At 52.8% G+C, this 12115-nt stretch overlaps 1 protein-coding gene across 2 annotated transcripts; it reads left to right on the top strand.

Moving 5' to 3' along the window:
- Positions 1–2576: 2576 nt before the first annotated feature.
- On the top strand, positions 2577–7768 carry GHRL (ghrelin and obestatin prepropeptide). 2 transcript variants are annotated; one of them, XM_059161722.1, is made up of 5 exons: positions 2577–2711; positions 3180–3301; positions 3534–3650; positions 6728–6836; positions 7614–7768. In XM_059161722.1, the coding sequence occupies exons 2-5, from the start codon at positions 3194–3196 to the stop codon at positions 7631–7633; spliced, it is 354 nt and encodes a 117-aa protein (XP_059017705.1). In that variant the 5' UTR covers positions 2577–2711; positions 3180–3193; the 3' UTR covers positions 7634–7768. The 2 variants fall into 2 exon arrangements, with proteins under 2 accessions (XP_059017705.1, XP_059017706.1); XM_059161723.1 differs by having other exon boundaries at positions 2578–2711; positions 3537–3650.
- Positions 7769–12115: the final 4347 nt, after the last annotated feature.

Here is a 12115-nt window from a genome sequence, read left to right as displayed (position 1 = left end):
TGTATAAAGATAACTGGTTCTCAGATACCATTTACATACAGCAATTAATTCAAAGATAGTAAGTGCTTCTCACCCATTCTTAAGGCAGGCCCTCAAGGCCCCACAATGGAAAGGAAATCACCAACCAGCAAGCAGCCCAGAGGAAGCAATGTACACTGAGTACCTGTGCAATTCTGAGAAAGACACAGGACAAGGAGGGGCCAAACCAGCCTTGGTGTTATCCACACTTGAAAGGAATAAGGAGGAAAATGAGCCTGGGAAAAGTTAGTCCTTCCCTACCCCTAGGGTCACACGGTCTTCCTCCAAACTCCTCTTGATTCCGATATGCATGCGTTCCCCACCCCACACCTGCCCCCGCTCCCACGACTGTGAGTGGGCAGTGAGGAAAGTTCTGGGTGCCACCTGGCTCCTTCCTCAACAGTTCTGGCATCCATCAGATGTTCCTTCCTCCCCCAACCAACCTCGACTCCATGGTATGTGGTGTCAGTAATTTCCAACACACAGGCCACCTCTCTGTTCCCTAAAGATAACAAAGCGAGCAGGGGTGTTTGCTGGCTGGCAGACTTATCTAAGATCAACACTGGCAGATCCTGTGTTCAGATGCCTCCAGGGTCAGGATTAAGTGAAGGCTTCATGACTCAGCAGGTGCCTGATCACCATAGTTGGCTTGGGGGGTTGGGGGTTAGGATTTGTTTGGTTTTGCTTTGGGAGTAGGGGCTCTGAAAAAGCTGCAAGTTTCTCTAAGAACTCTATTTCTCCACACCCTTGAGCCAAGAGGTCTAAGCTCAGGTGGCCAGCAAGGGTAAAGGTCTCCTGGTGACACCGTTGCATTCTGCTGGGGCTAAAGGAGGAATTCCAGCCCCCGCAGCAGGCTGGTGAGATGGTTTCCAGCAAGAGGTACTTCTAAGGGGCTTCGTCCAGCCCCTCCCACTGTCCCTTGTCTCAGCAAGGGCCCAGTGCCCCCCTTTAAGTCGCGTGTCTGGTCATTTGCTGGTCAGCTGTCTACTGCCTCGATATCCTAACTGGCTCCTCTGACCCCACCCACCCCACTCAGAACAGACGGATTTCCCTAGAACAGCATGTTTGCTGTGGAATCCGGATGGCCTATCAGGGAAGGCACCAGCCAGCAGCCAGGAAACTGGGAAGCCGGCACTGCCACTGAAGGTGTGTGGCTTTGAGGAGAGTGGGGCCTTTCTGGTGTTCAGGGCTCCTTCAGTGGATTCAATAGTCAGCCTCCCAGCTCTTCAAGGTCTTTCCAACTCTTGTATTCTACAGTTCTGTCACTCCTCTGTTCAAGAACCTTCAGGGGCCTGCCTCCTGCAGATAAAGCCCGAACTCCTTGGGCTAGCAGCAGCCTTTAAGGCCATGCAGAACCTGACCCTGAACCACCTTCTAGGCCCTTCCTGATGACCTCCCCCAATGATATCCTCGCCCAAGGCAGCCAGCTTTCGTATCATTGCCCCAAATGCTCTACACCCATGCCTTCTGTTCACCTTAGCTCCCACCGCTCTGCCTGCGGGGGTGCGCTTGCTCCATCTCCATTGTGTGCCTCTTTCATGGAGCCCTTCCTAACCTCTCAGCTCCCAGCCCCAGCTTGAAGTGAGTTCCTCCTCAGGAATGCTAAATCTCTGGGTAGACAATTCATTCAGCCCTTAGGAGTCACCGCCTGGGCATCCAATTAGAAGAAGCTCTCCAGAAGGGTAAGGAATGCCCCACACCATTAATGAACTTCCATCCGAAATGGGACCGTGACATATGCTTGCTTGCAAGCTCTGCGGGCCCAGAACACAAGGGGTTGTGTCACGTGTAGGATACGTCAGAGGTTATGAAGGATTTGCACACCATCACCTCAGGTCATCCTCAAAGCCACTCTGAGGAGCCACCCTGGCGCAAGGGGGATTCTGATGGCCTGCCTGAGGCCCATCAACTTAGCAGTAGTCACCTGTGCCAGTTCTGGGCCATAGCCCCTCTGCTGCCGGGTCCATTCTTTTCCCTCTGGGAGCATCCCTGGGGGAAGGAGAGGCAAGCCAACTCCCGAGTTAGGAACCTCAAGCCGGCTTAGCGAGTGCCACCCAGAAGAAATGACGGGCATAGCTGCTGCCAGAGATGATCCCTAGCCCTGCTCCCTGGAGAGGACAAGTCAGGAACCCAAGCTGTCACCCCTCCCGGCACACTTCTCATCTGTATCGTGGGAATGCCCTGGCTGGGGCAGCAGGAAAATTACAGGAGCCAGACCTCCTGTGAGCCCCAGAGGGCTGTGGGAGCCAGAGCAGCATCAATCACAGACAACAGCGTGTCGGGACTGGACAAGCACTTACAACTCAAGTAGCCATCCCCTCGTTCTACCCAGGAAGGAAGGAAATTTCAGAAGGGGGAGTAAGCAGCAAAGTAGAGAGGAGCAAAGTTAGCCTAGCACCTAGCACCGTGCACCCCCCCACCCCCAGCCACTAACATCCCTCCCACCTGAACCCAGGGAGGGCCCACCTGGGGACACTGGAGCAGGTGCACCAGCCCAAGCCAACCAGCGTTATCTCTGGGCCTCTGACCTCCACTGTTGATTTCCACCCACAGCACACAAGCATTTTTAGTTCCCGAGGAATGTAAAGCAGCCACGAGAAGTTAGGATGGAGTTGCTAGTTTAAAAAACAAACACAGGCCTTCCTACATAAGGACCAGGCAGCCACTGGCCACCACCCCACCAGAAGCCTCAGGTAGGCACTCTCTGTACTCTTGTGTGTGGGCTCATGAGCTTAACTTATTCTGACCGCGGGCCATTCACAGGCCCATCTGAACCAAGGGGTACGGGCACTGCAAAACTCGGGGCCACCCGGCTGCTCAGAGACAGCTGGATCCCCCCCAAATCCCCATGAGGTTCAGCCTCATGACATTTCATTAAGAAACCTGGCACAAGCTCCTGGGGGCCTGGGACAAATATGGGGAGTCCCACTGCCGCACAGCCTGGGAGTAGGAGGCTCATATCCACCTAGGTAGCTCAGTTCGCTACCTAGGGGAGGTGGGCACAAGGATCCCCTCTAGGAAGGGTGGAAAGAGCTTCTACTCAGCAGGGACATCCTGGGGCCAAGTCCCCTCATCCCATCTGCTGGGCCCCTACCCAGGTGAGGTCCGGGCCACAGGGAGAGACAGCAGGGCACGGGGCCTGAAGACCCTCTCTCCTCCAGGCCTGCCAGACACCATGCCCTCCCTGGGGACCCTTTGCAGCCTGCTGCTCTTCAGTGTGCTCTGGATGGACTTGGCCTTGGCGGGCTCCAGCTTCCTGAGTCCTGAACACCAGAAAGTCCAGGTAAAATGTCTCCCCACAAAGCCCCACATTCAGACTGGGGTCTCTTGTTCCCACCTTGCCATGTCACAGCCAACTGTGTGCTTTGTGACCTGGGCAGTGGCTCCAGGTCTCTGGGCTTTGGCTTTCTCCGAGAGTACCTGGGACACCTCTGGGTCTGACCAGAGCCTCACACCTTGCTCTGGCCCTGCAAGTCTAAGGGGGCTTAGGGCCCTAAGCAAATACCTCTTTCCAGCAGAGAAAGGAGTCCAAGAAGCCGCCAGCCAAACTGCAGCCTCGAGCTCTCGAAGGCTCACTCCGCCCAGAAGATACAAGTCAAGTGGAAGGGGCAGAGGATGAGCTGGAAATCCGGGTTGGTTCCCTTGCAGCTCTGTTTTTGTGGTCATAGAGGGGGTGGGGGAGGCAGGGGAAGCGGAGAGTAAGCTAGGAACAGGGAGCCACTCACTCACTACTTAAGAAATGTAAAATAGTATGAAGAGAGTTGACTCTGAACTGGGCTCTACCAGGTCTTTTCCCATTAAGAGGCAAGTGTCTAAGAGCAGTAACTTTGCTACAATGGAATGGGAAAAGGACTGGGAGCTAAGAGCAGGGGAGAAGAGGGCTGCTAGCCGACACCGGGTGATTTCAAAAGAGAGTCAGCAAACGTGGTGCCAAGAGACAGACAGCAGAGGAATAATCAACTGATCACAGATTGAAGACGTTTCCCCACAGGAAACTGTCTGGTTGGCCCAGGGGCCTCTCTGACCTTCCCCGGGGCGGGAGCATACCCAGACAGCACCTCGGTCAGGCTAGCTACTGCTACCCTGTCTCTGGCAGCCACTCACTGTCCCCAGCTGTAGACAAAACAGGATTGGACTTGTTTGGGCTCCAACAAATCTTGCACGGGACAAGGAGAACGTCTGGAAGTAAAGGGGGGAGATTAGGGCAGAGAGGCAGTGAAGGGATTTCCTGGAAGGCTGGCTGTGGTTCAGGAAATGGCTCTGCCAAGCTTTCAGGTGGCAACAGATGTCTCCATGCAGTGACACCAGAATTCCCATGGGCAGTACTGAATAATGGTGATCGCTATACTGCTTGTGCCCACTGACCAAGACTGCATTTACAGACTATCTTACCCTTATTATACACCATTCCGTCTCCACAACAGCCTGTGAGGTAAGGAGGTCTGACATTGTTGCCCTCACTGTACAGACGAGGATCGGAAGTTCAGACAGGTGGGCCTGAGGGGCCACAGCCAGTGTGTGGCAGAGGTGGGGCCCAAAGCTGGGGCTGACCCCAGCTTCTAAGCCCCCCTTCCCCTCTGGTCTGGCCAACGGAGCCTGCTTGGCGGCCCGAGAGCACCCCCATTTGGCTCTTCGAGCCTGAGAAGCTGAAGCGCATCCTGCCTGGCCTCCCTCCCCACCCACCAGCCTCTTCTATCGAGGACAAACTCCCAACACATGCTCTGACGCTCACCAGAACCTAGGGATGTCCTCAGGTGCCTCCTCCATGCCACGTGTAAGATCCCCAACCCACCACATTCCCATTCTGAGTCCTGCAAATTCTCACACTAAAACCAGGGAATTGCCTGGTGAGACTGCCAGTCCCGGGTGGCTGGCACTCACCCCACTTGGCCTAGCTCTTGGTCTGCCCAGACAGACCGAGGGGAGGGGTGTTGCCAGTTTGGTGACACAAGGTAGGGATGGGACAACCGGAAGTTCCCAATTCCCAGAAAGGCTGGCCTTGGAGGAGATGGCCCCCACCACCTCCACTAGAACCCGAAGTCTGAGCTGTCTGGGAGGCGCACTGGGGCTGCCAGAGGTGGAGGCCTGCCCCCTTGGCTGTGAGGCTCAGGACACACTCCCTAAGCCCCTTCTGGCGCTGCGGTTCCATCTCCCCCACCTTGGGCCCTCTACCTTCCCCCAAACGTGGTCCCCCTGAAATGGACTTTCAGAGCTGGAAGACTTCTGAGATTAAGTCTTATCCCTTCTCCTGCCCCTCATCCCCGAAAGAACAGATGAGGCGCTGGGGCCAAATGGGCCTTCCCCCAGAAGTTGCCAGGCTGCCTCTTCCGTGCCCCTGCCACCCAGTCCTAGGGTGCTGCAGCAGCCAGCAGGCCCTCAGATAGGGGCTCACGTGGTTCCCAAGAAGTCTGCGTGGGCCTCTACCAGCCGCAGGGAGGAAGAAAAAGGAGTACTGGCTGATGGGAGGGAACTTAAGGGCCGGAGTTCCCTCAAAACCCAACTAGGTCATTCCCCACTCCCTCCACCTTCCCCATGGAGACAAGGAAGAAGGTAAACATTTGCAAGGGAACAAGAAGCTAGCTATTTGTTTTCTTCATAACCTCTCGGAGCACTTTTGCTCACATGTGAAACGGGAATGACAACACTACCTGCCAGGTGGGGAGCCCCAAGGACTGTCCCCAGCGTGGAGGCAAGGCCTTCGCCAGGCCCAGTGGTCAGAGGGCCTCCAGGCCGGTTGTTGCCATGGACCAGGACCAGAAGAGGTTCCCAGTCTCATCCCCAGCCACCAGCCCCCTGCAGCCTCGGGCAAGTCCTCAACCTCTCCAGGCCTCCTGTCTGAGGGCAGGGGGCAAAAGGAACAATGACCGAAGGCTCCCTCCCAGCACTAAGATTCCTCAGTGACTCATTCAGACATCAGAGTGACCAGCACACAGGTGCCAGGCACCAAGGCAGCCACTCATCCCCGAAAGAACAGATGAGCCTGAGGGGCCACTGTCTGCTGTCTGCCCTCCTGAGGCAAAAACCTTGACGTGGCTGCAAAGAGAGCGCTTTCCCATTTTCCCAAAGCTTTGAGCATCATTAAGCCATCTCCAAGAGTAATGAGAAAGTAAGGAAAATGGGGTGCTCTCCATGTAGGAGGGAAGACACAGAGGCACAGAGAGAAGAAAGCACTTGGCTCAAAGCATCTTTCCACAGAAAGTTCAGCTTCTTATCTGACTTTCCACGGAACAAGGAAAGGCCTGTGCCCCTGACAGGAAGAACAGCTGCAGGGGATGGGGGCAGGAAAGGCAGTGGAGGGCCAGAGACCACCACCCAGGCTAGTGCTACAACACTGGGGAGACCCACTGTCCTCCCAGTCTCCCTACCGGACCCTGAAATTCTGCCATTGGTGACTACCTTATGTCTTCCAAAATTACAAGGCGGAGTGGGAGTAACTTAGGGAGCCCCGCAGCTTCTGTGAGCAACCTCACTAGAGGTAAGGAAAGGATGCAAGCTAAGTCTCCTGAAGATGGCAGGGGCAGGAAGAACTGACCTAACATGGCAGGGTAGGCTGGCTGAGCTGTCCCGCAGTGGTGCTCACTGGGCCACAGGCCCTGTGCCCTCCCTGCCCCATGCTGAGACCCTCAGAGCCACTGCCCTTAGGAGGGCAGTGAATTTGGGAGCATGTGATCTCTGACACCTCCTGGGTCTTCCTTGCCCCTCCTCCTAGTTCAACACTCCCTTTGATGTCGGAATCAAGCTCTCTGGGGCTCAGTACCACCAGCATGGCCAGGCGCTGGGGAAGTTTCTTCAAGACATCCTCTGGGAAGAGGCCAACGGTAAGTCCCTGCCCCAGTCAGGTCATTTCAGTTTCCCTGGAGTCCCAAATGTGAGCCCAGCCTATGGGTGACACAAGAGAGGTTTTCTTCCCTTACCAGTCTTAAAAAGCTGCTAATTCCTCTTTCCCAAATGTTTGCCGGAGAGTGGCTGGGCTGGGATTTGTGAGTGGCTAGGAAGTGGGGTGAGCACAGCCTTTGTATTCCAGGAACACACTATTTCAAGAAGTAGCACATCAACTACCTCTGGGGCCCCAGGGAACCCCAATTTCCTAACCATAAAATGGAGCTAACACCCACTCTGAGAGCATAAAATTATTTGATGTTAAGTACTTTCACTAGATAACTTTACTTCATAAACAAAAGGAATTAGTGCTACAATCAGAATTAACCCAAGGTTTCTAGGTTTTGTTGTGAATCCCTTCTTGGCATGTAGAAAGAAACCACCCAATCTGATGCTGATCGCGGGGCGGGGGTGCGGGGGGCAAAGGAAGCACAGGACCACCTGCAAATCATGTCCCTAACCAGTCTCCACTCCCCACCAACCACGTGAGGGAGGCAGAAGCAGGGCTTTCAAGCCGAGATGCAGATAAGGAAACCAAGACTCAGCTTTCAGGTGACAAGCCCAAGCCACACACCGCACACTCCAAGGCCAATATCCGGCCCTCCCCCTGCACTACAACGTACCACTTCTGACATCAAAACTGAAAGAAAAGCCATCTTCAATGGCACTGGGAGGATGGCGAATGTGGAATTTTGACTTGATTTCTTGCTTTTCAGAGGCCCTGGAAGATAAGTGATCAGCCACAAGACCAGCCCCACCTGTGTGTCCCGCAGCCTTGGCAGCACTCACCTGCTTTTACACTGTTTCTGCAACAGCTCCCAGCTCTTGAGTGGTAGACTAGCTTCAGAGGTGAATAAACATTCAAATCATATGCTGAACATCCAAAGCAGAAATTTATTTCACCAAAGATGATAACTTCACGTTTCACTGGAAAAAAATCTTTTCTAAACTACAGTCAAGGGAAGAGAAAAGAAGGCTATGTAGTATAAGGCAGGTATGAATGCTTAGGAAACCAAGAAAGGAAGTGGGGGTAGTGGGAGAAGACAGTTCTTGTAAATATCACAGCTTCCCGAACACAGTAGAGTTACTATGAGAGATTAGTAACCATCACCAAGGACTGTGGACAAAAAAACTTCAGGGGACATCATCAGGGCCCACACCCACGAACTGACATTCACGATCACAGCAGGATCCTGGGAATGCCAAAGTGTGAGTCTGAGGTTATAAGTAAGTGGGGTGCTTACAATGGCTACCAGCCACTGCTAGACAGGGCTGAAATAACTACTTCTCCCTCCTCCTTGTCCACTACTGATAAGACTTGGCAAAACAGGTGCATGTGGGCAAGGCTGGGTGACAGCGAGATCAGGCAGGTGTTCCTGAAGATTGCCAACTCCAGCGCACAGCTGAATTGAGCCTTGAGCCTAATATTCCACAGCTTAGTTCCACTGAGGACACCAGCTTTCCCGGAGGAAGGTCAGTTACGAGTGATTTACACTTGAGCAAATGTGTGAACTGGTTGCTAAGAACTGGTGATGACAGATGATGGGTGAATCACTAAAGAGAAAAAAAAAGACTAAGGAGGCTCCAAATAGAAGCTCTGCCAATTCAGACACATGAATACCTTTTAGAAATACGTAGGCCAGCCCTCAGCAGGATGGGGTAACATGCATACTCTGGAAAAGCCTTGGTCAGAGGGCTGTAAGAGCCACATCTCTTCTCAGGTAAAATTCTGGCCACCTGGCCCTCGAGGCACAGCCCTACTGGCACTAACCACAATCACACTCGGCAGGCACACCGACACTCAGCTGCCAGCCCACGGCAAGGAACGCCATGTGGACCGTGGAACTCACCAGCCTCCGAGGATGTCTTAGAGATTCAGAATCTTGGGGCATCTGGGGGGCTCAGTCGGTTCAGTAGCCAACTCTTGGTTTTAGCTCAGGTTGTGGTGCAGGGGTCGGGGGATGGAGGCCAGGGTGGGGCTCCGCACTCAGCCAGGAATCGGCTTCAGGATTCTCCCTCCACTTCTGCCCTTCCCCCCACGCCAAGGTTCTCGCTCTCAAAAAAAGAAATGCAGAATCTTGGGCCCCATCCTGGCCCTACTCTATCAGGATCTGCATTTAGCAAGATCCACAGGCTATTAAGTGGCTGAGAGCCAACCAGATCCTACTCAATTTGGGGCAGCTCCATAAAGAGCGGAGCACAATTCCCTGCCTGGCCTGGAACCGATGTCGGTCCCCACATGAAACAGAAACATCGGGCCTGGCCAGGTGATAGTCTCAAAACTGAGAAAACACCACTCTCACTCACCTCCTGCCATTTCTCTAGCCCCAGCCTGCTGTCAACACCACATCCACCCCGTGTCTGCCCCCCCCCACACCCCTGTATCTCAGATGTCCAGACACTGCCTATATGATCACACATGGACTTTGTTCACCAAGTCCTCACTTCTGAAATCAGCTACCTCTCTAAGACTCAGTAGTAAGACTGAAAGGTATTAACCCTTTAGAAAAGCTAAGGTACTGGAGGACAGATGAACTGGGTAGGGCAAGGTAGGGAAGAGGGAGATAGGCAGTAGAAGGGGAGGGAAAGGAACTTCCTCAGCCCCCGGACAGCCAGCACCCAGCACTGATGCAGAGACCAGCCCGCCATCCTGCAGTTTAGTCAGAGCTCGGTCGCTTAGTAGGGCCACAACTCCGATCATCACTAACCAGGCCCACAGCCCTCTTCTCAACAGCCAGAGAAGGATCCAAGGCCCACAGGTGGTCAAAGTGACCTGGGGAGGCAGCTCATGGCCCAGTGAAGCAGCAGGCACAGACAGGGCTCTGGGCTGGATGCGTGCCAGGCCCTGAGAGGAATGCTGGTCACCTGATTTCCCCCCAGCGAAGACAAGGGCTTACTTCTCTCCCAGGATTCACCAGCACTCTGCCCCTCTTGCCTCAGTCATTCCTCTAAGAAATAAGATGCTGGGGGCGCCTGGGTGGCTCAGTGGGTTAAGCCTCTGCCTTAGGCTCAGGTCATGATCTCAGGGTTCTGGGATCAAGCCCCACATCAGGCTCTCTGCTTAGCTGGGAGCCTGCTTCCCTCCTCTCTGCCTGCTGCTCTGCCTACTTGTTATCTAAGACCTTAGAAAAAAAAGATCCCAGCCAAGACGTTGAATTCCTCAGGCTCCTCACACATCAAACACCTCCTTCCCTGGGTTACTGTCAAAACCGAGCACAGTATCCCCCACACACAGACACCAGGCACGTAGGAGGCCCTCCATTCTCACCACTGCATTCCTGCTGTGCAGCGGACACTGGTCTACATACGGACATAGAACATGTACTCTGTGTAGTTTCAGGTAACTGTCACAAGCCCACTGAAGAGGGAGGAAAGCGAAGTTTGGAGGAATTAAGTAACTTTCCAAAGTCACACAACAAATATGCTGTGGACTCCTATCCAGAACTACAGTATTTGAGTCTGGGCCTCGTCACCGCTTCCCTTGCCCTGTGATCCAAGGGCTTCTTTTCTCATTTTCCTTCTTAATACACTGGGTCACCCTGGAGTGCAGCGACTTAAGAGAAAGAAAATTTAGCAAAGGAAACACTTGACCAAACATAGCATTTCAAACATGGTACTACTGTCAGTTTATTTTTTTATTTTTAAAGTAGTTTTGCCCAGCATGGAGCCCAGTGTGGGGTTTGAACTCACAACCCTGAGATCAAGACTTGAGCTGAGATCAAGAGCCAGACACTTTTTTTTTTTAATATGTTTTTTTAAAGATTTTATTTATTTGACAGACAGAGATCACAAGTAGGCAGAGGGGCAGGCAGATAGAGAGTGAGAGAAGGAAGCAGGCTCCCTGCTCAGCAGAGAGCCCGATGTGGGACTCAATCCCAGGACCCTGAGATCATGACCTGAGCCGAAGGCAGCGGCTTAACCCACTGAGCCACCCAGGCGCCCCAAGAGCCAGACACTTAACCGACTGAGCCACACAGGGCTCAGCTTTCTTAAACCTCCATGCATCATTTAATGATGCCACTAACTTAAGTCTCTCTGAAACAGGGTGTATTTACCCCCAGGGGAGTGAGCTACTTGCTGTAAAAAAAATTCTCCTTATAAGAAACTCTGGTGTTTCATAATATCCCTGGTACACTGTACAGCAGCATATGTATTTATCTGATTATACACTTACAGCTTTGTGCTCAGAAATTCTTGTGACAGTGGGCAAATCGAACAATGGAGACCCATTCCCAGGTACCTTCCTAATCTGAATATACCCCGGTCATCACTGACAAACAAGCACTCACTGTGACCTGAGGCGTGGGGGGGCACCAATGAACACCTGCACCATCTCTGTCAGGGGCACTCTGTTCCATCACCGTGTACCTCAGTGGCCCTATGCTCTGATTTTTATACAACTGAGTGACATAAACATCAAAGTGCTGACAATAAACAATTAGTGACTGGTCCCAAGCTTAATACAGAGAGAAAGACAGAAGCACCTAAAAAGTCAAGAGCAGCAGATTTCTAGCCACAAATAAGACCCCCACCGAGCGGATGCCATCAACTGCGTATTCACCTGGGAAGGCATGGATGTGACACAGTGATGGGATTTTGCTGAAAATATATCATCAATGACAGGGTCTCAATGACTCATCGACTCCAGTTTCAGATTTCTTTAGCATTCTTGGAACACAGCCTTCCTTTTCCCAGTTTACTTTTAGCCTGTGCACCACTGTTCATTAATACCTTAGCACAAAATCAGAGGACCGACCACAAATAGTGACACAGGGCTTCCTCCGAAGTTTGCCCAGAGCTCGCGGTCCAAAGTGCCCCCTTCAGTACAATGGATTTAGACATCACCACCCTTGGGTTCTCCATTTTTCCCAGAGCACTGTGGAAGAGGAAAGAAAAAATCCATGCACTCACTTCCGAGCTACCTGGCAATAAAACGGTCAAAGCTCAAGAGCAGCCGAACTCGTAAGAAGGTACCAATGTATTCTTACTACCACTTTACTTATTTTTTTAGTATTTATTTATTTGACAGAGAGAGGGAGAGAGAGAAGCAGGCTCCCCGCCAAGCAGAGAGCCCAATGTGGGGCTCAGTCCCAAGACTCTGGGATCATGACCTGTGCCGAAGGCAGACGCTCAACCAAGTCACCCAGGTGCCCCAATTCTTACTACCACTTTAATTTTGCAGAGACACACATGTACACTCAAAAATTTCTCCAGACCT

Source organism: Mustela lutreola, chromosome 2 (assembly GCF_030435805.1).
Source record: "Mustela lutreola isolate mMusLut2 chromosome 2, mMusLut2.pri, whole genome shotgun sequence".
In the NCBI taxonomy this organism is placed as follows: Eukaryota; Metazoa; Chordata; class Mammalia; order Carnivora; family Mustelidae; genus Mustela; species Mustela lutreola.
This window is presented reverse-complemented; position numbering and strand designations above follow the sequence as displayed.

Coding starts and splice junctions, on each gene's coding strand:
- GHRL (XM_059161722.1), top strand. CDS start 3,194: ATGCCCTCCCTGGGGACCCTTTGCAGCCTGCTGCTCTTCAGTGTGCTC. Junction 3,651..6,727: donor AGGATGAGCTGGAAATCCGG/GTTGGTTCCCTT, acceptor CCCTCCTCCTAG/TTCAACACTCCCTTTGATGT. Junction 6,837..7,613: donor CCTCTGGGAAGAGGCCAACG/GTAAGTCCCTGC, acceptor CTTGCTTTTCAG/AGGCCCTGGAAGATAAGTGA.